Raw genomic sequence first — 23,426 nt, forward strand, 5'->3', positions numbered from 1 at the left:
TAAATCTTTTATTTTTAAAAACTAATAGAAAAAAACATTGGCTAATAATATTTCAGTGGTATATTTATGTAAATAACAATGAGAAGTAAAGACATTTATTAAAAATATACAGGAGCTCTGTGAGCACGACACCTCATCGTTTTTGTGAGAGTGCTTCTCTTTTACTCCCTCTGTCTCACATAGTTTGATGTTTAGGATTTTACACACATATTAAGACAAAGAGAATATATGATTAATTTTGTTTTCTGATGATTTTTTTATTTTATTTATGACCTCCCATGATTTATTTTCTGATACTTTTTCATTTTCCCACTTTCCCACTCCATACATTCTACGACATTAATAATTATTAAAACAAAAATTTATTAAAAATATTCACAACATCAATATTCGAGAGATAAAGATTATTCTCTAAAACATTAAATTACGTTAGACAGAAGGAATAGTATATAGGGAATTCTAGGTAAAGAGAATCTTCTAAGAAAATAATTTGAGAAAATCCAAAAATATATTCAGATTAGATAACAGTATCTCGAAAACGTTAGAAAAGTAAAAAAAAATAAAAAATAAATCTTGAATATGATAGGCGAGAGAGGAGGTTTACAGTAAGAAGCTCACTGTTTCGCTTTGACCCCACAGAATCTCTATGTTTTATTTTTTATTTTATGCAAAAAAAATACCAGATATCTTTCTTAATAATAATTTAATAAAAGATACAGTACAGTAATTAATTAATTAAATAATAAAAAATACATTCCCCAGCTATTTTCCAGGCTGTGTGTTTTGCCTCTCTCATTTGTTTCCATTTTTATAGCTTTCTTTCTCTTCTTCTTCTCTTTTCCTCTTCGCTACATATCTATCTCTCTTCCTTCCTCAACCTCTCTCTCTCTCTCTCTCAAACCCAGTCTATAGCAGTTGAGCATCCAAATCTTTTTTTTTCTTTAACAATGGATCCGTGCTCTTTCGTACGGATCATAGTCGGAAACTTGGCCGTTAGGTTTCCCTCATCATCTTCATCTTCTTCTTCTTCTTCTTCGTCCTCAGGACCGTCTGTATCTGGAATCAATCCATCGTTTCCCAACTGTTACTGCAAAATCAGATTCAAGAATTTCCCACGGGAGATTGTTTCTATTCCGGTTATGTTCCGAACTGAATCTTCTGATTCCGAGACTCGTTCCTCCTCCTCTTCAACAGTCGCCGCTTGTTTCAGTCTTAGCAAATCTCAGATCGAAGCTTCTTTGAAGAAACCTAAGTGGAGCGTTCTCTCCGTTGAAGCTTTTTCCAGAGGATACACCGACGACGGTGTTACCGGCGCGTCTTGTGGACTCGCTACTGCTGGGGAGAAGTTGCTCGGTAGGTTCGAGGTCTCGCTTGATTTGAAATCTGCCGAGACGAAGACTTGTTTGGCTCACAACGGTTGGGTTCCTTTGGGTTCTAAGAAAGGAGGAAGTAAATCTAATAAAAGTAAAACCGGATCCGATCCGGAGCTCCATGTTACCGTTCGGGTTGAACCTGACCCGAGATTCGTCTTCCAGTTCGACGGCGAGCCTGAGTGTAGTCCTCAGGTGTTTCAAGTTCAAGGAAACACTAAACAAGCTGTCTTCACTTGCAAGTTCGGCTCCAGAAACTCAAACTCCGGTGATCGGAATCTTCTTCACAGGTCAGTTACATCTTCATCTTCACTCGTTTGATGTTTAGTAAAATTAGAACATTGCCTTAAATCAAATATATTCTTTACTTGCTAATCAAACTTTAGAATATAATAATCTCATACTTAGTTTTTTTTTAAGATTTGTTATTGATTCTTTTTATAATTTTTGCAGTTCTTCAATGATGTCTGAGTTAATCTCAACGAGAAGTCTTATATCGTCGATGAAATCGGAAAAGGAGCAACCGTCAAAAGAGAGAAAAGGATGGTCCGTAACGGTTCATGATTTATCTGGTTCACCCGTGGCTATGGCCTCAATGGTCACACCTTTTGTACCATCTCCTGGTTCGAACCGTGTGACTCGATCTAGTCCCGGAGCTTGGCTCATTCTTAGACCCGACGGTTGCACGTGGAAGCCGTGGGGAAGGTTAGAGGCATGGCGTGAAGCTGGTTACTCTGATACATTAGGTTACCGTTTTGACCTTTTCCAAGACGGTATCGCCACCGCCGTGTCGGCATCTTCGTCTATCAGTTTGAAAAATGGCGGGAGTTTTGTAATAGACGTCACCGGTGGGACCACGACTACGGCGTCTACGCCGACGACGAGTCCTCAAGGAAGCTGGGATCTCGGATCCGGTTCGAGTTCCGGTTCGAGACCCGCGTCGAGACCGGGGTCAGGATCCGGGTCGGATTTCGGGTATCTACTGCCGCAGCACCCGTCGTCTGCGGCGGCGCAGAACAGAGGGTTCGTGATGTCGGCTACGGTGGAAGGGGTAGGGAAACGGAGCAAACCGGAGGTAGAGGTCGGTGTGACGCACGTGACATGTACGGAGGATGCAGCAGCGCACGTGGCGTTAGCTGCGGCGGTGGATCTGAGTTTGGATGCTTGCAGGCTTTTCTCACACAAGCTAAGGAAAGAGCTGAGACAGCAAAGCCAGCTTGGTGTCGTTTGACGTGTTTCGCTTTGTCGTTTTACCAATTTCATGAGTTGTCTTCCACTCACAATTTTTTTAATGTTTTTTTTTTTTTTTTTTTTTTTGAATTTTGAATTTTTCTTTGAAGGTAGCGTTAGGAAAATTAGCCAGCCAATTTTTTTTTGAGAGGTGGTGGATGTCATCATTATTAAAAATTGTTTATATCTTCTTTCTCATGTACAGCGAAGGATTGGCCAGTAACAGCTCATTATCTCATTTTATTATGCATCAAAAGCCACACGAAAATATAAATACTTAATTAGTATGGTGTTTCTCCGTTGTAATTACCAGGAGGGTCATAGTTGCATGTAATAAAAGTACCACCACCGTTACACACAACTTTAGCACATCCCAATCGAACAGTGTTTCTCCAGACCACTTGTGTGTAATGTAGGCACGTGCCACCGTTTGGATCGTTGCACGTGTTGCTACTGTAGTCGTAATACTGTTTCTCGTTGATCCACATCCCCGCAGCATCCTCAGCCGACATCTCTCCACTACTCATCGCTATGTTCTCTCCAAATGGTCCATTCGAATGGATTAATGCACAATCACTGATCCTCTGGTTTGCATAGCTGGCGGCGTAAGCAGCGACCTCATCGTCCCAAACCAATGGGTCAAGCCCAACTGCGTTCCGGGCTTCGTTTTGGGGCTCTAAGAATTCTTGTCTCAAATCGTCGGCTAAAGAGCCATAGAAAAGAGAAATTGCAAATAAAAGTAAAATGTTGGTTTTGAGTAGAGACATTTGTATACGTATTGATGAAATGAAGCTTAGGAGTTAATTTGAATATTTATAGTTTCAATAGTAAACAACTTATGGATTGTAACTGAAAACAAATTCTGTTATCTGTTTACCAAAATTAGAAAGAGGACCATATTTTACATACTCTGAAAAAAATATAGAATATTCTATTGATTTTTGAAATATTATTCCTTTTATCTTTGTATGTAGTTAGTAGTTACTGGTACTTTCCATATTAAAAAGACAAAACTAGTCAAAGTATATTTTTATTCTTTGTATACATTGGATTTTGCTATTTTTGGGGTTTTGAATATATTTGACACGTCTCTTATTGATAACGATTTAAAATCTGAAGTCTTCATTTCTATCTTCTTTAATTTGGGAAAAGAAGACTAGAATCTAATCGTCCGATACAAAACCAGTATTAATTTTATTAAAATGGAAATGTACGTAGGAAATAAAATTATTTGTAATATTATATCCAACGCATATGATTCAGCCATTCAGGTAACGAAAGGAAATGATTCATCACTTTTGACTTTTGATAGAGCCAGCCAAGTATATATTTTGGAAATAAAATAGAATAAAAAGAAGAATTAATGGTAGGTGAATATAAATTAGAAAGAAATAAATCCATAAATAAGGAATTATATATATACCTGACAAAAATAATATATGAAAAAGGACTTACACGTTGGTGCATGAATGTAAGAAAATCCATGAATAAAAAAGGACTAAAGTCTAATAAAGAGTAAAAAAGATGAAATTAAAAAAAAAAAAAATCATTTCAAATGAATTTGAAAAACACAAAGCGCGCCTACTCTAGTTTCTTTCTTCACAACTCCCGTCTCATAAACTACAACCGATTCAGCCACCAAAGCTTTTTTACTCCTTCCGGCGAAGAGATCGATCAATGTTCCGGCGATTGTTTATAGTTCGCCTTCTCTTTCTACTTCCGTTAACTTCATCGAGATCCAACCGTTGGCAAGAAGAAGTCGTGAACCTTCTCAAATTCAAATCCGTCTTCGGAGAAACAGATTCCGATGAAGTCTTCGCCACCTGGACGCACAACAACTCGGCATGCAAATTCGCCGGAATATTCTGCAATTCCGGCGGAAACGTCATCGAGATCAACCTCGGGAGTCGGAGTTTGACCAACCGCCGCGGCGGAGACGGTTGTATTACCGATCTTCCTTTCGATTTAATCTGCGATATGAAGTTTCTAGAGAAGCTTGTTCTGGGAAACAACTCTTTACGCGGCCGGATTAGTAAGAATCTCAAGAAATGTAAACGTCTGAGATACTTAGACCTCGGCGTCAACAATTTCTCCGGTGAGTTTCCCGCTATTGATTCATTACGATCACTCGAGTTTTTGAGCTTAAACGCTTCTGGAGTCTCTGGAAAATTCCCATGGAGTTCTCTAAAGCACCTCAAGAGTTTGAGTTTCTTAAGCGTCGGAGATAACCGATTCGATCCGAATCCATTTTCAAGAGAGATTCTAAATCTCACAGCCTTGAAATGGGTTTATATGAGTAACAGCAGCGTCATTGGTAAGATTCCAGAGGGAATCAAGAACCTTGTTCGTCTACAAAACTTGGAGCTCTCTGATAATGAAATCTCTGGTGAAATACCAAAGGGGATGGTTCAGTTGATAAACCTTAGGCAGCTTGAGATTTACAACAATTACTTGATTGGTAAGTTACCATTAGGGTTTCGGAATTTGACGAGTTTGATGAATTTTGACGCTTCTAACAACAAGTTAGAAGGTGATTTGTCGGAGCTCCGGTTTTTAAAGAACCTCGTTTCTCTTGATTTGTTCGAAAACCGATTAACCGGTGAGATTCCGAAAGAGTTTGGAGATTTCAAGAGTTTAGTTGCATTGTCTCTTTATAGGAACCAACTCACAGGGAAGCTTCCGGAGAGGCTCGGATCTTGGACAGGTTTTAAACACATCGACGTGTCTGAGAATTTCTTGGAAGGTCAGATTCCTCCTTATATGTGCAAGAAAGGGGTAATGACGCATCTTCTGATGTTGCAGAACAGATTCACAGGACAGTTTCCAGAGAGTTATGCTAAATGTAAGACTCTGATTCGTCTTCGTGTAAGCAACAACTCTCTCTCTGGTGTGATTCCTTCAGGGATTTGGGGTCTTCCTAATCTACAGTTTCTTGACCTTGCTTCAAACCGTTTTGAAGGAAACCTTACTGATCATATTGGTGATGCCAAGTCTCTTGGCTCTTTAGATCTGAGCAACAATCTGTTTTCAGGTACTTTACCGGTTCAGATCTCAGAAGCTAGCTCGTTAGTGTCAGTTAATCTTCGTATGAATAAGTTCTCCGGGGTAGTTCCTGTCTCTTTTGGTAAGCTTAAGGAGCTTTCAAGTCTCCATCTGAACCAGAATAATCTAGTTGGTGCTATACCAAAATCATTAGGCTTGTGCACATCTTTGGTTGATCTAAACATTGCTGGAAACTCACTCTCTGAGGAAATACCTGAAAGTTTAGGATCCTTACAGTTACTGAATTCTCTGAATCTGTCAGGAAACAAACTATCAGGAATGATTCCTGTTGGGCTATCGTCTCTGAAGCTAAGCTTACTTGATTTATCAAACAACCAATTGACCGGTTCTGTTCCTGAATCACTCGGAATTGGAACCTTTGAAGGGAATTCAGGGTTATGCAGCTCAAAGATAACATATCTTCATCCATGCCCGCGTGGAATTCCTCAGGGCCAAGGGAAGAGTAAACATTTGTCTACATTCGACATATGTTTCATCGTTGTATCAGTACTTGCTCTGTTTCTCTTATTCTGTTACGTGATCTTCAAGATAATACGAGTTAGGTCGAATCAAAAGGCTCAGAAGAAGAAAAACTGGCAAGTGAGCTCTTTCCGGTTACTAAACCTTAACGAAATGGAAATAATCGATGGGATCAAGTCAGAGAATCTCATAGGCAGAGGCGGTCACGGGAGTGTTTACAAAGTAACGCTAACAAACGGCGAAATACTAGCCGTTAAACATATCTGGAGACAGGAGAGTCCCCACGAAAGCTTTAGAAGCTCAACGGAAATGTTAAGTGATAACAACAACAACAGAAACACTAACCGAGAATTCGAGGCAGAAGTTGCGTTGCTAAGCAATATGAAACATATAAACGTCGTGAAGTTGTTCTGCAGCATAACGTGTGAGGATAGTAAGCTACTTGTATATGAGTATATGCCTAATGGAAGCTTGTGGGAGCAGCTGCATGAGCGTTGTGGTGAGCAAGAGATTGGGTGGCGTGTGAGACAAGCGTTAGCTTTAGGAGCTGCTAAAGGGCTGGAGTATTTGCACCATGGGTTAGATAGGCCAGTGATTCATCGAGATGTGAAGTCCAGCAATATATTGCTTGATGAGAAATGGAGACCGAGGATTGCTGATTTTGGGTTGGCTAAAATCATTCAACCTGATTCAGTTCAACGAGATTTCTCAGCTCCTCTTGTTAAAGGAACTCTTGGTTACATTGCCCCTGGTATGTAAATTCTTCAAGATTTGTTTGTTTTAAATAATCTTATATCCTTAAACGATTGTGCATATCTATATGAGGGAATTGAAACCGATTTTACAACCTAGCTTGTCCAAATTTCTCCTACCATTAGGGCAACTTATCTTCAAGTTTCTTGCTTCTCAAGCTTCACATTCCTTGCATTTCAATCTACAATTATCTAACCTGTCAATTTTGTTCACAGAATATGCATATACTAGGAGCGTGAGCGAGAAGAGTGACGTGTTCAGCTTCGGGGTTGTGTTACTGGAGTTGGTGACCGGGAAGAAGCCGGTGGAGATAGAGTTCGGAGAGAACATTGACATCGTCATGTGGGTTTGGAGAATGAGCAAGGAGATGAACAGAGAAATGATGGCGGAATTAATCGATCCGAGTATAGAAGTTGAATACAAGGAAGATGCTCTTAAAGTTTTGACCATTGCGTTGTTATGTACGAACAAGTCTCCTCAGGCTAGACCGTTTATGAAATCAGTGGTTAGTATGCTAGAGAAAATAGAGTCTTCCTCCAACAACAATGGAGAAGCAAATAACGATGAGATTACTGAAGTTGTATAGCTCATCTTATAGTCTTGGCTATTAATCAAGCTCAAGGCCAAAACATAAATAACAACTACATACACCAATTAGTGAAAGCTGGAAAAGTCGTGAAAGTTTTAATCATAATATTTTGTAAAGACACACTCATGATTGATGATAATTCTGTTTCAAATATATAATTAGATAAAGCAAAACGCTTCTTTGATAGTTAAAAAGATGAAGCAAACCATATGTTATGTGGAAAATACATCGCACGACACAGTACATGACATGAGAATTACACAAAGATCAGAGACATCGTCAGATGTTTCTTATAAACTTGTATGCATATATATGTTTGGTATCAAGTAACAGTTTCAACTTCTTTCAACCCTGGCGGTCAATCTCCACAGTCCATCCCTTCGTATCCTCGACCCGACCCGTCTGGATATCACTTAACGTATCATATAGCTTCGCAGCCAATGTTTCTTCCCCTGTTTTGAATCCGGTCCTGTATTGAGTTTGTTTATACGTACACTCAATTATTCCAGTCAACCTGACTTATGTAAAAAGAATCATAATATACATCGGAAGAAAAGTTTACTTCTTGTCTTTGAAGGTTACGGACGCAATACTAGTCACAATTGAAGCAGTCCCGGTACAGAAAGTTTCGTCCGATTCAAGAAACTCCTCTAGAGGAATCACACGTTCCTCGACCTGTAAGTGTTACGATATTGTTAATAAGAAGATTTTTTTTATAGCAAATTACGATGTCAACTTGAATCAAATTAAAAATGTATATCGTCATGATATTGAAGTAGTCCAACCTGGTAGCCGAAATCACGACATAACTCCAATACACAGATTCGTGTGACTCCGGGCAAAATAGTTCCTGTAAGTGCTGGAGTCGATACAACATTTCCCTATATAGAAAAAGAATATACATCACAACGATCTTAATATTTCTATCACAATTCTAAATATCACAAAGATTTCAATATGTAAATGTGTATATATTAAAGTTTTTACCTTGAGCATGAAAACGTTAGCTGCGAAAAGTTCTTCCACGTTTTTACCAGTTGCAGCATCCAGAAACAATAAATCAGAGAAACCTTGTTTTCTGGCCTCTGCCATTGGTATCCAAACCTATATATATATAACAAGAAAATTTACCATAATAATTAATCATTTTGAGAAATCTTAAACTAATTTTGATATATTTTTACTTTTTAACTTACAGGAGAATAGTTTGTGATGCTCTTCACACCACCAGTTCCACTAAGAAAAGCTCGACGAAACTTATCTTCCACTTTCAGATTCAAGCCAGTGTTATCCTGTAACAAAAAAAGAACCAGAGTAAAAAATAGTCAAACATATAATTCTCGCTAGCTTTTTTAGTCTTCCTTAATTTAAGTTTGATGTATTTTTTTTGTATATTACTTTACATTCCTTATAATTTCAATATTTCATATTTATGTTAACAATTTTTTAATTTTGAAAACGACAAGAACACACTAACCTTATGATAACGTCCAACAGGACAGGCAAACGCCGAGAAGGTGGTCTCAGGAACTGGAAATGAACCAAGAATCGGACCACTCCCAAACAAGATAGGCCTAATATACAATGTTCCTTTCCCTGGAGGAGGAATCTACACATATATATATAAATGGAAACCCCCATTACATCTTTCATTTTAATTAGTAGGTTTGTTAGCTTAAAGAATTGATAAAAAATATAAAAGATGTATTATACCCATTTCTTGTTGGCAAGAGCAACTTGTTTCACGGCAGAAACGAATTGATCGACGGAAGGATAAGGCATATAGAGTCTCCTGGCTCCGGCTTGGATGCGGTGACCGTTTTGGTCTGGTCGGAATAGCAGAATCCGCCCATCTTCTGTCCTGTAAGCTTTCAGCCCTTCATATAAACCCTACTCATACCAAAACCACCGAAAAAGATAATATAACTAATGGTTATATATATGTTTTCATTATTAATTAGTGTGGATCTCTAGCTATTAGTATTAGAACAAACCTGGCCATACTGAAGAACGGCAGCGCAAGGGTTGAGTTGCAAATCAGCAAAAGGAACAATCTTGCCCTCTTGGAAATCCTCCCCATGATTGCACTTGGCTACGTACATGTTGTCCGTCCGAACAAACCCGAATCCCAACTCTTCCCACTTCACGTTCGCATATTTTTCATCCAACGAAACACTGTCAAGTTTGACCCAAATTTAAAAAACAAAAAAAAAAACAAAAAATCATCGTCAATTATAGTTCATACAATCAGATTAAAACAAGATAAATGCGATATTATTTTACATTTTCTTAGTATGGTATATAAAGATTTTACCTTGTTAAAAGAGCTGGTTGAGCAGAAGGAGCCATAGATATGCTGTTGAGTCGAGTTGCTTTGTTGTTGTATAAAAACTTGAGTAATCTATAAAAGCTTTAAACCATTTCTTTTAAAAGAAATTAACTTGTATTATTTCGAAGAAGGTGTTGTCATGATGAACCGGATGGTCCAAAACAAAAGATTAGGTTTGATATTACTATTTTATATGTTACTGTGCATATTTATTAATTAATCAAAATTTACTCAGTGAGCAATTTCTATATGTCAAATGTTTTCAATTCATTCGTTTATTCAAGATTACCATTGTAGTTTCCTAATTCTTGTTTTTGATGTTGCATGACTAAACTAAAATCGGGAGGTTTATTTTGGTCAACTGTTTAATATAAATAATCAATCGGAACTCTAGTTAGATCACAAGATAATCGTCAGGTGGAGAACGTGTCACGCTTACTTTTTTTTTTTTTTAATATATTTTTGGAGGAAATGGTATTACTGAAATAGAGAGTGTGTTTAAAATGTTAATGTGTTCCTAGTTAGGTGGATAGGATAATGTGGTAGGAAGGAGGGTAGGTCAAATCCAAATGTGTGTGTGTGTAACTGTGTATTAGGATAAAAAAAATTAAAACGTAAAGACAAAGTACTTTCCTCATTACGTCAAAACCCAGTTGAACTCTAACTTTGATTAGTATATGCGACATACACTTTATTGGTGTTTTCTTCATAATTGCTAAGACACGAGTTAAATTTGCATATCACTTGAAACCACAACGTTCTTTATTTTTATTTTTTGGACATCCAAAGTTGATGAAACACAAGTTCCCCTCATGAATATCATCACTCTTCAATTGTTTCTTAACCTAAACTTAAATACAAGTGATCCATGACTTTGAGTCACTGCTGCTACTGCTGCAACGATGGCGCCTTTAGATTTTGAGCAAATTCGTGAGAGTTTAGCTTCTCATTCATCACTCTGAATTTCTCTTTTATCCTCTTTATCTGTACCAATACATGATGATAACAATATTAACGTAACCTAGTCAGTTCTACTGCATGTTGAACCAATGGCAAATAGAAAAGAAACATTGATCATAAAAGTCAGAGTTTTAAGTTTGGTTTACCCTTCTCAGCTCGATCTCCGTGCTCCGTTTCTTTTGATCAAGTGATTGCCGGAGATTCGTGATATCGAAAATACTATCGAGGTCGTCTTCGAATGCGTTTTCCAACTCTTCCCGCAGAAGAGCAGGCAACTTATCAACGATGGGCATTAGAAGAAAACAGTTGAACTGCAGAACATAACAAGACACAAATACAAAACATTTAAAAGATGAGTCATTTTGGAAGCAAGAATCCGTGTACAGTTGAATAACGAGCAAATTTAACCTTTAACTCAGCAGAGGCTAGAAAGTACTCTCGTATGCCCTGGAATATTTGTTGGACCAATGCGTAGACAATTCTCTCAGAGGAAGGAGCAAGCTTGCGGTTCCAAAGCGTGCTATCTAGAAGATCAGCCAACCGCATTTCTGTCGTCTGAATACTGGAACCTGAATCGATGTTTGAGGCCAGATGGCTTAGCTTTACATCTGATATTGACTTTGTGTCTGCTGTGCCACCTTGTGCATCTTGCGGAAGACTAAATCCTATGGGATTACCTGATGTAGGAAGTTGCTCTGTTCCACCAAATGAGTCCAAGAATTGACGTAAACCAGCTCGGTTCTACATAACATTGAAACCATATTGAATTAGAAACGGACACCAAATCCGAACGAGTTTTTTATGCATCCCTATTGAGAACAGTTTTACTTAATACTGTTAATTTGATATGCACATAATTCTCAGTTTAAGCTGTAGCAGTGACCTTGTTGTGAAGAGACCATGTAACATAGCGAGTCGTGCTTGCTAAGTCCTCCATACATCTGCAATCAATTTAAACCGAAGGAAAGATTACTAACTGAAGCTCACTAGAACACAGGATGAAGGCAATGGAAACAGGTAAGTGCAGGAGTTGGTAATAGATTTACTTGTCACGACATGATTTTTCTGTGGACTCCACAAAAGTGTTGAAAGCTGAAGCAACTCGCTTGAGAAACACCTCATGCCCACTTAAGTATTCACCTTCTTTCTATTACAATTTAGAATATACATTAAGAAAATTGCTGGAAAGGAAAATTAAGTTGGAGACCGTCAAACCAAAGAAAACAGTGCCTACCTGAAGAAGATATACAGAAATTGGAAGCAATCTCTTGAGAATGTGTAGGAGCCTTGCCCCTAACTAAACCAACACAAAAAAAAAAAAACGGTGACAGACATGTGAATAACAAAAATTCAGATGAAAGTATCCCTAAACATAGTTCCTGTAAGCAGGACATGTTTGGTAAATAAATCTTAAGCATAAATAAAGTTGTAGCAAATCTGAAAACTGAATGGCAGTATAACTAAACTAATTAGTAAGACTGCATTCCATCCTCCACGAAAGAAGAAGAAAACAGTAGACATATATATCATTATCACCTGATGAAGGAAAGGTTCAAACGTCTCACGAGCTTTTGCAACTGCTATAACGCAAGCTGTTCTACAACAGCAAGCAAGAGAAAAGAGAATAAGAGGTCCATAGAAAACAGGACAAACATTGCAGGCTTGCAGCTCAGATTAGATACTGAAAACGGGTCTGAGATACTAAAAAAATAAAACTCAGAACTGTGTTGCATCTCAGCGATGCTATAACACCTGGAATAGTTTGTTCCATCGTGAATATCCTCAACTCCACATGCATTCACAATTTCCTCCCGTGTTATTGGGGGACATTTGATAGCACCTACTAGAAAACGGAACTCAGCCATGGCACGGTGATACTGTGCACCCCCGTAAAGACGCATCCCTGCATTCTGTAAGTGAAAAACAATGGTCATGTTCTCTCATAATTCTTAAAGGTCCAATGAAGATCTCTTTACTTTGTTTCCAATATATTCATTGGCACATATGTTTCATGCGGTCAAATTTATCTCCCATCAACCCATCATATAATTCATATTACAATCCACGTACAAGGACAAGATAACTGGATTTTGAAGACTACGACCAGCCTTCTCTATAAAGTAAGCATTTTCTGCTTCAAAGGAAACACTTACTGGTATTAGCTTATGTGGGAACTGGAGACCATCAGTACCAATAAATGCTCCTCCTTGTGTCCTTTCATCTTGTAATGTTTCACCTGAAAAATATCATGTAAAGTATTAATTATCAAAGAACCCAACATAAGAGAATGCTGATATAAAATGTGCTTCAGCAATAATCAAAGTATCATGACCAATGATTGATTTATTATCATATATTATTCTGTGTGTAATCATTGCACTCTAGTGACCCAGTCTAACTGAACAACATGCATTTAACTAAGTGATATTGCAAAAATCCAATCCAACTAGATGAGATTATTGTCAAAGACAGTGACTGGTAGAGAACAGAGCAACATTACCAAATTTATCTGGAGGGGCCACTACTGTTCCTTTCAATAACAGCGATAACTGGTCACGAAAAATAAAAATAAAACAGGTGAGAAATCACAACACTGATCAATACTAACAAAGGTAATTCATACGCCAATCAGAAAAAATGACAAAGCAAGTTTAAGTCTTAGGGCATCCAACACAAAACACTTATTCTTCGTAGCATGTCCTAGATGCCATTTACTGTTGCATAATTATTTATGTGTCAAAAATCAATTCACAAAGACAAATTTACCAAATGATCTTTGCTATAATAACACAAACACTATTATTCCAAGAATCCAGGTACAGATGAAATACATATGAAGGCATAGATAAAATTCTTAAAAATCAAAATGCTCTCGACAGATACCTTGGTTAAGAAGAGATCATGGAAAGTCCTGCCTCTCTCTTTGAGTTTTGCTTCATCTAAAGAGCTGCATTGAAAGGAAAGTATTCAACCACCAATGAGTTATATTTTCTTAAGTCATTAGAGAACAATTAAACAGCCTAAAATAACGTAGATATATCAGAAAAAAAAAAAAAAAAAAAACAAATTGCAACCTAAGTTCCTTGCTAACGGTATCCAGCTTTCTGACTGTGCTGCGGTACTCCTTTCCTAAAAGAGGTATGATCAATGGAACACTCTCTTTGTACCTGGAACGAGAATGGCATCAAGACAAATCGTAATTGTAAAGTAGAGAGGGCACAGAAGCTGGAAAATCACAGAGAACAAAAGCACTTTTACCTTTTCCAGAGTAGTTCTTCTAGAAACAACCTCATTTTACTGATACCAATCCTATTCTTTTCCTGCTTTGTCAGCAAACGGCCCAACTTCTTCTCTAAAGATGAAATGTCTTCCATTTCCCTAAGTGACACAGACTGCAATAAAGAACAACACACAGTTTAGAATCCATGAAAAGAATTAAGAATCAGACAGCAGAAAATAGACCTGTTTGAACTCGTCATTAGACGAATACACTGAATCCTGTCCATAGCCCACTCTTCCGGAAGGCACAGACGTGAAAAAAGGGGAATCGCCCAATAAGGAGCTGTCAAGTGCGCTAGCAGGAGGTGAGAGGAAGACTTCCACGTCGGATGAACATGAAAATTGAGGGATTTTGGTGTCAAGCTTTGTGGAAACAACAATTGTCCTAGAAAGCTCAGGATCAACCTACATGAACAAAGAACAAAAATATATAAGAAAAAATGAAGTTAACCTTAGACGCATTTGAGTTTACGTTAAAGTCTCATACTTGCATCACTATCCTTCGTGTAGTTGCAATACTCCAGTCACTGCTATCTTCAAGGCACAAAATAATGAACTCTTTGTGTTGCATCTTTGCTCGAACCAGAGCTTCCACAGCTCGTGCTTGAACCTAACAAAAAGAATAAGTAACCAACCACTCCCAAATCATGCAAAACCAAACACAGCCACGGAATTTGATAGATTAAAAAAAACAACCTGAAGTGCTCGGTTTTTAATTCCTGGTGCAGGAGCTATAAGTCCAGGTGTATCAATGATGGTCAGGTTGGGACAATACTTATACTGCACTTTCACAATAATCTCCTTGGCAGAGAATGGGCATGGCTCTTGCTCCAGCCTCATGTTCTCAGCTTCAATATACGCCTAATTCCAAAAATCATATAACAAATTTCTCAACATTACTCAAAATCTTCCAGAACTCGGCAGAAACAAAGCAATTGAAAGTAAAAAAAAAAACACACCTGAATTTGTGAGAGAGACTTGGGGATAGTAACGGAAGGATCATCATCAGATCCGAGATGACAAAGCGGGAACTGACACTGAGGGTCGTACTTCATATGAAGAGTAATCGGGCGACGAGTCTTGGTTCCACCGCCGACGTGGTTAAATTGAAACCCCATGAGAGCTTCAACAAGCGCACTCTTACCGTCTGTCTGCTGTCCAACCACAAGAACCGCCGGTGCTTCGAACGGCGTCTCCAATTCCTGAGCCAAAGCGTGTAACTCGTTGTAAGCTTCGTATAGACTCCATCGCTCCTCAATTGCGGCGTCTTCCTCCTCCTCCGCCGCCGTCATCTCCGATTTTGGCGGTGTAACATCCGACATCGTCGTCTTAGTATGAAGAGTGTGAGAGTTCGTACCGTCGTCTTCTTCCTCGCCGTGGAAGATACCGCTTTTTCAATTTAAATGTTTTTCCCCTTTTTTTGTTTTTTCGTTTAATTTAATCATCATACGCGCATTGATGGCGCGTTGAGTAAACGTTGTAATAGTTCTCCGCTAAAAGTAAAAAACAAAAGAGCGCGTGAGGGGACTAAAATGTTTTTAGTTTATTTTGTTTTTGTCGGCAAATAGAAGGTTTTGTTTATTTTTGTTGACCAATAGTATATACAGAAATATTATCACCAAGGATTTTGCCCAATATGTATTCTTTTTGTGTGATTACAATCATACTATGTAGTACAAGAATTGTGAGATTAACTCGATTGAGAAATACTAATGTTTTAAGCAAATGAGGATTGTAAATTGGCCTTTTTTTTTTTTTTTTTCTCATTTATAAATGATTTAATAGTAATTTTTCATTGTTAGGACATGAAGCAAAATTAATGAGTTTTTGTAGGTAAAAAAGAGAGATTGAATCTAACAAAACTGGTTTTAGAAGCCAAAAGGGGACTTAGTCCGGGTCCCTCCTTCACCGTACTGTTCGTTCCATTTCCTCAATTCGTTCATTGTTGTTGCATCATACGCCACTGATGGACTTACCTGTAAAATTGTATTCAAATGATTATGATACTGCAATGACCAGAACAAAGAAACATAAACGAAGGGGATGTTTTGTTTAGACATTGATACAATACCTTAGCTTTTGATTGAATGAAGTCGTCCAAACTCAGAGGCCGTAGATCAGGAGCTGCATTTGCTACCGAACCCTGAGGATTTGGCATTGCAAAATCATCATGTGATTTGTGATTGCAAAAATTATTTTCCACAACAACAATAATAAAAATCAACTCTGCGGGTATATATATGCATGTTGTTTACCTTGTTCTCTTCTTGTAACAATTCTTGCACAGGTCTGTATGCAGCAGCTATGCATAGATTCTAAAATGTAAATAAGAAAAGGAATTATAAATAATCTGAAACTTTTAGAGGTGTCAATGTTACTCAAACTTGTAAATTAAACTGCAAATGACCAAACCTTGAGATCGCTTCCTGAGTATCCTTCGGTTTCCTTGGCAAGTTTATCAAACTCGAAACCAGTTTCAAGATTTTCTGGAGTAAGAAATATCTTCAAAATCTTCAACCGGTTTTCCGCATCTGGTAAATCTACATATATCCTATAAACAGAATAACAGAAACCCCAAATGAGAGACTGATATTCTGAAGGCAAAATTGAAAACTAAAGTGAGGGTTCTACCGTCTTGGTAGCCGACGAATAACAGCATCATCAAGATCAAAAGGTCGGTTGGTGGCACCAAGAATGAGTATTCTTTGGCTATCCTTTGACCTGAGTCCATCCCAAGCTGCCATAAACTCGTTTCTCATTCTTCGGGTTGCCTCGTGCTCAAAAGCACCACCACGCGCACCCAACAAACTGTCAACCTACCCGACAATAATAAAAGGAATTACAGTCAGTCCTCGACAAACACATTTTACCCATCCCAAAAGTATTCCTTCTAAAAGAAAATATCAGAAAGGAATGATGATATCAACAAAGCTAAAACAGCTTCTCACCTCATCAACAAATATAATTACAGGCGCTAGTTTGCTTGCAAAAGAGAATAAAGCCTTCGTGAGCTTCTCTGCATCTCCAAACCACTGTGCCAAACAATGGACGAAGTTGACTTATTCAGAACCAATGAAAGGCGATGGAAAGAGACTATAGACCACATTTAGTCAATGGTACCAGTCTATGGTAAAGTTATTTTATAAGTCATTTGATAATCATTGTAACAGTGCCATACAGCATACTAAGATTCCATGTACCTTTGAGGTAAGCGTTGAGCCAGTTATGCTAATAAAGTTTGCCCCTGCTTCTGTTGCAAGCGCCTTGGCGAGTAGCGTTTTACCCGTACCAGGAGGACCAAAAAGCAATATACCTTTACAAGGCTGAAAATGAAAAGACTCACGCCATCAGGAAAACCCAGCCGAGGAAATTAAAGTCCATAGCCAAGAAAATAACAACATGTATATAATAGAATGTAATACCCGCAAGAGATTTCCACGGGTGAAAAGCTCTGGCCTTCTCATGGGAAGAATGACCAACTCATTTAATGTCTTCTTTACATGTTCAAGAGCACCAATGTCGTCAAACTTGACCCCGATTTCTCCAGGAGCAACCACAGCTGACACAAAATTGGTTTCATATTCATCCTTTGCAATATTCTGCTACAACAAAAAATCTCTGTTAACATCATTATTATTCAATAGTAAGCAACATCCATTTGTCAGACTACCAGAGGGGGAAGAAACTAAACCTTCAAGTTATGTGAGGGCTTTCGGGAAATATCTTCTTGTGCTTGTAACCTTTTAACTGAAATCTCAATGCTTCAAAAGAGGAAGACAATAGTAAGATAAAATAAAATAAAGGATAAATTAGACCCCAAAGGTCAATCAACAACCATCCCATTACCTTTCACGGGGCAGAATCAGGCGGCCTTCTTTAACCGATGGGTCAGGACAAGAAGATAAATAGTGGTTTCTGGCCCAGCCAATAACTTTCTCCGCTCCTGCAGAAACAGCATAGATAAGTTTCTGAGCTCTCTTGGTCACAACATAAGTAATTGCGTTTTCATCACAGAAAGCAAGAATTAAGATCAAACGATTGCATCAAAATAAGAGACAGTGGCACATATCAATGTCTATCACATGGAACTGCATCCTATTTCATTTAATGTGATCATAATATAAACTCCAGGGGAATGTACAAGATCTAAATATATGCGTGCAAGTAAATGCCTTCTCATAGATGTCTCCTAATAACCAGATTCTAGCCATTACAGAAGCAATTACATACATAACAGATAATAAAGGAAGCTTGATATCCTCAACAAGCAACTTTATCCAGACACAACACTGCTAAGACATAACGAGTAAACACATACATAATAAACCAGGTATTCATAGGAGTTACACACTTTGCTTTGTCAATATCACGCCATCCGTGTTCACTTGGTACAAGTCTGTGCATAATAACTCGTTTTCCTCAAGCACCTAGGGAGAAAGTTCTCAAAGTGTTACAATGGTTATGAGAACATCGGAAATTGACTCCATTTCTCCAAACGAGATTCAATCTAGAACTATGTACCTTAAGTAGCTCATTCAAATTGCTCCGTGATATCACAATTCTTCTATCTTCTCCAAGTTGTTTGTTGAATACTACAAGGTTATCTTCTTCCTGCACCAAAATTAGAAAAGAAAAAAAACAAGAACAACATTATTAAACAAGACACATGGAACAAAGAAATATCAAGCAGATAGCAGTGTGGGCTATGTGGGATTTGCATCCCAGAATATTAATTGCAAACGAACTGACATTGAAAGAAGTTTGCATATAGTGTCAAATAGCTTTCCTACTTTCTCCTCATTTTCGTACAATGGAGGAATTAACAGAGATATCTTCAATAGAAATTATCTGATTCTGAACACAGTCTATGCAATCTCACGTAAGTAAGAATAAAAGTCAAAAACACACCGATGCAATTTTCATTGATTTTTTAAAATCAAGTAAGAAAGTTCTCAGAAGTCTTAAGGCAATACCTTCGGAGGGAGTAGGGTCATAACATTAGTGAAGAGTTTGTATATATCATTATCCTCTGATGTTTTCCTTCCCGTGAGTCCCTCAGTGAGACGCTTCAACGGAAGGGGCTGCAAGACACAATTTGATAAACATTTTGGTGTAGGGTTTGGAATTTATAAAATGCAAGCAACAAATGGATGTGTAGTAAATAATGTCAAGAAGGTGAAGCAAAGCATGCAAGTCCACATTCAGAGTCTTGCACATACGAAGCTAATTTGACCAGAACTCCACAAGTATCAAAATGCAATTGAAACAAAATGAGGATTCAGTGCATGTTCAAGATGTTGAATACCTTGATAGTGTTAGTAATTGATGTGCATACGAGACCACAAAATTTAAGAAATTTTCACAATAGAGACACACTAAGACTGCCAATTAAAGTTCATTTTATATTTAGCAACATACCAGTTTCGCAAGACGGCCAAAGTTTGGGAGTATCATCGTCTGTCCACAAACAAAAAAAGGTCAAAAGAAGAAAGAAAGCAAACAATTTGTTTACTGATCAATAACAAAAGAAGAGCCAATGAAAAATGACACGTGAGAAAGGCTTACAAATTTCTCTCTCTCTTTTGAACCTGTTTCAATCTTGTTCCGTCCACAGATCATAACAACAGGACCTGACAGTTTATCAAACATTTCCTGAACTTTGTCTACAAACTCATTTCGTTTTGACTTAGGTACAGCTCTGGACATCCACTGGGACAAGTCGGGAAAGTAGACGATAAGTGGTTGCGTGGATTGCAAAACCTACAAACACAGGAAAACAAAATGAAATAAATTAACGCCACTTCACGTTTTACGTGTCTTGGCGAAAGTGTCTGCTAACAGCATTCAAAGTCAAGCTACTTTAGACTTCACATCTTAGCCGAAAACCCCAGCATATGTTGAACAATCCATATATTTAAGTTTCAAACTAAACTAAATATAATGCACTTACTACTGCTGGATTTATCTGGTCTGAACTATCATAATGTACAATATTAGCTGAAAAGCAACACGATTTTTTTTTTGTAGCTTCCACACATGACATACCTCACTTAAAGCCTCCATGGCGATATAGCCATCTTCTGCCTGCATATCCAAATCATGCTTTAGGTCTCCAACTGCACAGACAATATATAAGTTAGCTACAACTACGTAAAATGTCAATTGTCTACATACAGATTCTCCAAATATACAACAATCACACATCAACCATATAGGATGCCATGAAGTAAATATACCATCTATCCAGTGCATATGTAGTTTATGGGATGGTTTCTTCTCGCTTTCCTCTGACGAAGTATCGTCAAATATGACTGCAACACGGTTTCCACTCACCTCATAAACCTCTCCACGTTGTCCGCTAGATAATGGCCTGTAGGTATATAAATTTAGGTTGAAACAAAGCACAGGGCATCTACTATCCTTCATCCATAATATTTAGCATGCCATGGAAGTTTCTTACTTACAGAACTCTATGAGTTAAAAATGTGTTCCAAAAAGATCAAAATGTTCAAATATTACATTTGCAGGCATGTCAAATTGCTGACGAAACCATGGATGGTATACTATTATGAGATACAGTATCATCAACCTAATGATGATATTAATCATTTAGTTAAGCAAAGGTATCGTGAGTTGCAGAGCTCACAAATAAACGAATACGTCATACCGAAAACTGTCATGGCAGCAGTTTCATACACATCCAATCCTACACCAGAACTACTCAAACTAAATGCACTTAAATCATTACCAAAGGCATATCCAAACTATCACATTTAAGGTCCAGGTGGCAGTTGATGAGAAAATACTACTAATATGAATAGGCAGAGCAAGCAGAGATCAAGTCAAATCATATAAGACAGACAGTCATAAATATTATAGCGTAATATTCTTCAGCAATTTTTGTTGAACATCTAAATCTTAAGTACGATGTTAGAGAATAATTATCACACAAATAAATCAGTAAACTACCTGTGCTTTGCATCACCCTTCTTAGAAGACCCTACATATTTTACTCGATCTCCTGCAAACAATGTAATCACAAGTACAAATGAGGAAAAAGGACAGCACAAAGAGAACTTAGCAGTCTGACAAATAGATGAGGCAAGAGTGAATGACTACGACAGAAAGACAACACCAAGAACAGTATGACTAGACAGGATAAAAGTTATTGAATCAAACTGATACATTCAAGTCTAGCGAGCACTGATAATGATGAAGATGCCTTCTAGAGCCTTGATTTTGATGATTACCTTTCTTTGCTGGTCGCCTGGCTTTATCAGAATGCTCAACAGCTGCCGCTTCACATGCTTCACCAGAACTATGTAATTCCTCTGCTACCAACTGCCAAAATTTAATGCAGATAAGAATATATTCAGCGTTTTCTGATACTCAATTTAACGCAATCAGGAAAAGAACAATCAGTACTGACTAAATTTTCTGAATCTCACTTAACGCAATCATACCTTTTCAAACTCCTCAAGTTTTGGAACAATTTTCTTGATCGCTTCCTCAGAAACCTCGAGGCAAGCTTCATCATTTTCACTCCCATCTGTTTTCGCTTCAGAATCCTCCTCATTGTTAGCACCAGATTCGTCTTCAGCTTCAGACTCTGTCGTGCTCTCATCTGCTTCCGCGTCTGCATTCTCACCATCAGATTCAGAATCTTCATTGTAGTCATCAGCAAAATCCTGATCCACAATCAACGAAGATTATATAAACACACGGAAAACAGAAAAAGAAAAATGGTGGAATGTAATTTGCAAATTACTCATAAGAATCTCACATATGGGGCAAGAACACTGCTGTCAAGTATCAACAGGGGAGCTTGTACATCTCGAGCAAGTGCTCTAACCAACCTCTCCCGATAAAGCTCAGTACCTGAATAAACATCAAAAAATTTCTTGGTCATCTAACATTTCCTAGATAATTATACTTCCGATAACAGAAGCGCAACATCAAATACTGGTCTGCTTTTTTACTATAGTCAAAAGCAAACCTGGAACACTCTGGAGCAATATTCTTCCACTTGAAGAATCTAAACGAGCACCATATATAGAAGTGGCATTCTTCTGCCTTATATGTGAGGTAACACATTCCACCAAAATATTTTTCGTATGGTCACTGTCAAAGTAGAATAAGCAGAATCCATAAGTGGAAATGCAGAAAGAAACACAATAACAGAGAAAAAGACATGTTGTAGATTATTATTACTGGATATAGTAAGGGAAGGTCTCCCACGAAAGCTGTATTTTTTCCCAAGGTTGGACTCTCCGTGAGAATTCGTTTTTGAATCTTTCTCGTCTATTAAGCAAAGGTGACTCCTTCTTTTTGCATTCACTGGCAAGCTTCTCATTACTGAGCCATTCTATTTGGTCCTGTTCACCAAGTTGAGCATGAGAATCTAAATGCCCAACACCGCTATTACTTTTCTCCTTACCGGTCTTTCCATCATCTACACCATTCCCTTTGTTCAAAGAGATATGTTTATCCTCACTAGCATTCCTTCCATCACCTTCAGAACTAAAACTACGCAACTGGCTATTCTTCAAATTACTTAAAAAATTTCCCGAGGCAATAGTACCAACGCGGGGATAAAATGAACCGAGGAGAGACTTTCTTGTCAAATTTGCACTATTTGTTAATGTATCTGTGAATCCATAAGATCTGGAGACGGTATAGTTGCGAATGGCTGGCCTAACTAAGTATTTGGCTTGCTGCAATAGCAAATCCCATCTCTGGTTCCTCTTTAATGCCCTCGTATACATCGCAACGTCCCTTCTCTCAAATTCCAATATTACTACAACCAAATACACAAAACATATGTCATTGATTTTGCAGGGTCCATTTCTTGTACCACCTAACCTATCTATATGCACTGAAACATGTAATTACACCACTATAAAAAAACCAAACCCGAAATAAAGATCAATGCAAAAAACATGCTCGGGTAAAGACACACAGATACTATAAAATAAAGATTCTTTCGACTTGAGGAATAATAACACACACACTTCAAGAACAGAACAGACATCAAAATAAGGAAATGATTTTACCGCATAATAATGGCAAAATCCTTTGTAAACAAAAAACGCAATGACATATTGGCATCAACAGAGAGATAATGGTTTATTCAGCTATTGTCGTCAATAAATAATTACAAAACACGAACCTTTTTTCTAACAGAGATGGACAAAACCAGTTTTATTCATTCCCCAAGTGATACAAATTCAATCAGGCTTGAAGCAAACAGGAGACGTAATTAAGGGAAGAGATAGGGTGAAGGTTAGAAAGAGAATCCCGACAAAGGATAGAGAGAAAGAAGACCGATCTGAGTAGGTTCTTCTGAAGAAGAAGCTATGGGTTTCGCGAGCTCAGCTCCGTCGATACAGTGGTG

General features: G+C 37.9%; 6 protein-coding genes across 9 annotated transcripts; 2 read left to right on the forward strand and 4 right to left on the reverse strand.

The window, feature by feature from the left end:
- Positions 1 to 737: 737 nt before the first annotated feature.
- LOC104705700 (uncharacterized) lies at positions 738 to 2,838 on the forward strand. Its single transcript, XM_087454710.1, has 2 exons — positions 738 to 1,660; positions 1,824 to 2,838. The coding sequence occupies exons 1-2, from the start codon at positions 948 to 950 to the stop codon at positions 2,599 to 2,601; spliced, it is 1,491 nt and encodes a 496-aa protein (XP_087310836.1). The 5' UTR covers positions 738 to 947; the 3' UTR covers positions 2,602 to 2,838.
- Positions 2,813 to 3,382, reverse strand: LOC104784577 (pathogenesis-related protein 1A-like). Its single transcript, XM_010509617.2, has one exon. The coding sequence runs from the start codon at positions 3,365 to 3,367 to the stop codon at positions 2,882 to 2,884; it is 486 nt and encodes a 161-aa protein (XP_010507919.1). The 5' UTR covers positions 3,368 to 3,382; the 3' UTR covers positions 2,813 to 2,881.
- Positions 3,383 to 4,249: 867 nt separating this feature from the next.
- Positions 4,250 to 7,529, forward strand: LOC104705708 (receptor-like protein kinase HAIKU2). Its single transcript, XM_010421772.2, has 2 exons — positions 4,250 to 6,873; positions 7,091 to 7,529. The coding sequence occupies exons 1-2, from the start codon at positions 4,278 to 4,280 to the stop codon at positions 7,459 to 7,461; spliced, it is 2,967 nt and encodes a 988-aa protein (XP_010420074.2). The 5' UTR covers positions 4,250 to 4,277; the 3' UTR covers positions 7,462 to 7,529.
- A 64-nt stretch (positions 7,530 to 7,593) lies between these two features.
- On the reverse strand, positions 7,594 to 10,249 carry LOC104784588 (methionine aminotransferase BCAT4). Its single transcript, XM_010509628.3, has 9 exons — positions 9,779 to 10,249; positions 9,459 to 9,639; positions 9,178 to 9,354; positions 8,942 to 9,073; positions 8,661 to 8,756; positions 8,452 to 8,568; positions 8,250 to 8,345; positions 8,027 to 8,139; positions 7,594 to 7,933 (listed from the first exon to the last, which is right to left on the reverse strand). Exons 1-9 carry the CDS (start codon positions 9,811 to 9,813, stop codon positions 7,810 to 7,812), a joined length of 1,071 nt encoding a protein of 356 aa, XP_010507930.1. The 5' UTR covers positions 9,814 to 10,249; the 3' UTR covers positions 7,594 to 7,809.
- A 256-nt stretch (positions 10,250 to 10,505) lies between these two features.
- Positions 10,506 to 15,525, reverse strand: LOC104784599 (dynamin-like protein ARC5). Of its 3 annotated transcripts, none has more exons than XR_015559909.1 (18): positions 14,992 to 15,525; positions 14,729 to 14,893; positions 14,520 to 14,642; positions 14,216 to 14,437; positions 14,012 to 14,145; positions 13,828 to 13,920; positions 13,637 to 13,700; positions 13,254 to 13,302; positions 12,907 to 12,989; positions 12,506 to 12,663; positions 12,290 to 12,345; positions 11,988 to 12,050; positions 11,800 to 11,900; positions 11,637 to 11,694; positions 11,431 to 11,494; positions 11,162 to 11,322; positions 10,900 to 11,064; positions 10,506 to 10,777 (listed from the first exon to the last, which is right to left on the reverse strand). XR_015559909.1 is itself a non-coding variant. In XM_010509644.2 (18 exons), exons 1-18 carry the CDS (start codon positions 15,352 to 15,354, stop codon positions 10,682 to 10,684), a joined length of 2,223 nt encoding a protein of 740 aa, XP_010507946.2. In that variant the 5' UTR covers positions 15,355 to 15,525; the 3' UTR covers positions 10,506 to 10,681. The 3 variants fall into 3 exon arrangements, 2 of the variants coding, with proteins under 2 accessions (XP_010507946.2, XP_010507938.2); XM_010509644.2 differs by having other exon boundaries at positions 12,290 to 12,350; XM_010509636.2 differs by having other exon boundaries at positions 11,162 to 11,494; positions 12,290 to 12,350.
- Positions 15,526 to 15,762: 237 nt separating this feature from the next.
- LOC104784613 (uncharacterized) lies at positions 15,763 to 23,408 on the reverse strand. Of its 2 annotated transcripts, none has more exons than XR_015559917.1 (24): positions 23,202 to 23,408; positions 22,244 to 22,829; positions 22,029 to 22,153; positions 21,816 to 21,910; positions 21,496 to 21,720; positions 21,283 to 21,373; positions 21,002 to 21,053; positions 20,269 to 20,402; positions 20,078 to 20,148; positions 19,598 to 19,792; positions 19,451 to 19,489; positions 19,006 to 19,113; positions 18,554 to 18,643; positions 18,351 to 18,459; positions 17,879 to 17,975; positions 17,724 to 17,793; positions 17,455 to 17,631; positions 17,233 to 17,355; positions 16,981 to 17,064; positions 16,664 to 16,848; positions 16,445 to 16,583; positions 16,288 to 16,347; positions 16,104 to 16,175; positions 15,763 to 16,008 (listed from the first exon to the last, which is right to left on the reverse strand). XR_015559917.1 is itself a non-coding variant. In XM_010509655.2 (24 exons), the coding sequence occupies exons 2-24, from the start codon at positions 22,795 to 22,797 to the stop codon at positions 15,901 to 15,903; spliced, it is 2,970 nt and encodes a 989-aa protein (XP_010507957.1). In that variant the 5' UTR covers positions 22,798 to 22,829; positions 23,202 to 23,405; the 3' UTR covers positions 15,763 to 15,900. The 2 variants fall into 2 exon arrangements, 1 of the variants encoding a protein (XP_010507957.1); XM_010509655.2 differs by having other exon boundaries at positions 18,384 to 18,459; positions 23,202 to 23,405.
- Positions 23,409 to 23,426: the final 18 nt, after the last annotated feature.

This window comes from Camelina sativa, chromosome 1, assembly GCF_030686135.1.
Source record: "Camelina sativa cultivar CO46 ecotype springtype chromosome 1, ASM3068613v1".
In the NCBI taxonomy this organism is placed as follows: Eukaryota; Viridiplantae; Streptophyta; class Magnoliopsida; order Brassicales; family Brassicaceae; genus Camelina; species Camelina sativa.

Coding starts and splice junctions, on each gene's coding strand:
- LOC104784588 (XM_010509628.3), bottom strand. CDS start 9,813: ATGGCTCCTTCTGCTCAACCAGCTCTTTTAACAAG. Junction 9,355..9,458: donor CCGTTCTTCAGTATGGCCAG/GTTTGTTCTAAT, acceptor TGGTATGAGTAG/GGTTTATATGAAGGGCTGAA. Junction 8,346..8,451: donor CTAACGTTTTCATGCTCAAG/GTAAAAACTTTA, acceptor TTTTCTATATAG/GGAAATGTTGTATCGACTCC.
- LOC104784577 (XM_010509617.2), bottom strand. CDS start 3,367: ATGTCTCTACTCAAAACCAACATTTTACTTTTATTTGCAATTTCTCTT.
- LOC104784613 (XM_010509655.2), bottom strand. CDS start 22,797: ATGTATACGAGGGCATTAAAGAGGAACCAGAGATGGGATTTGCTATTG. Junction 20,149..20,268: donor ACATATGCACTGGATAGATG/GTATATTTACTT, acceptor TTGTCTGTGCAG/TTGGAGACCTAAAGCATGAT. Junction 17,794..17,878: donor CTGATTCTGCCCCGTGAAAG/GTAATGGGATGG, acceptor CCTCTTTTGAAG/CATTGAGATTTCAGTTAAAA.
- LOC104784599 (XM_010509636.2), bottom strand. CDS start 15,354: ATGTCGGATGTTACACCGCCAAAATCGGAGATGACGGCGGCGGAGGAG. Junction 13,701..13,827: donor ACCGTTAGCAAGGAACTTAG/GTTGCAATTTGT, acceptor CTTTCAATGCAG/CTCTTTAGATGAAGCAAAAC. Junction 13,303..13,636: donor ATGATCTCTTCTTAACCAAG/GTATCTGTCGAG, acceptor TTTCGTGACCAG/TTATCGCTGTTATTGAAAGG.
- LOC104705700 (XM_087454710.1), top strand. CDS start 948: ATGGATCCGTGCTCTTTCGTACGGATCATAGTCGGAAACTTGGCCGTT. Junction 1,661..1,823: donor GATCGGAATCTTCTTCACAG/GTCAGTTACATC, acceptor TAATTTTTGCAG/TTCTTCAATGATGTCTGAGT.
- LOC104705708 (XM_010421772.2), top strand. CDS start 4,278: ATGTTCCGGCGATTGTTTATAGTTCGCCTTCTCTTTCTACTTCCGTTA. Junction 6,874..7,090: donor TCTTGGTTACATTGCCCCTG/GTATGTAAATTC, acceptor TTTTGTTCACAG/AATATGCATATACTAGGAGC.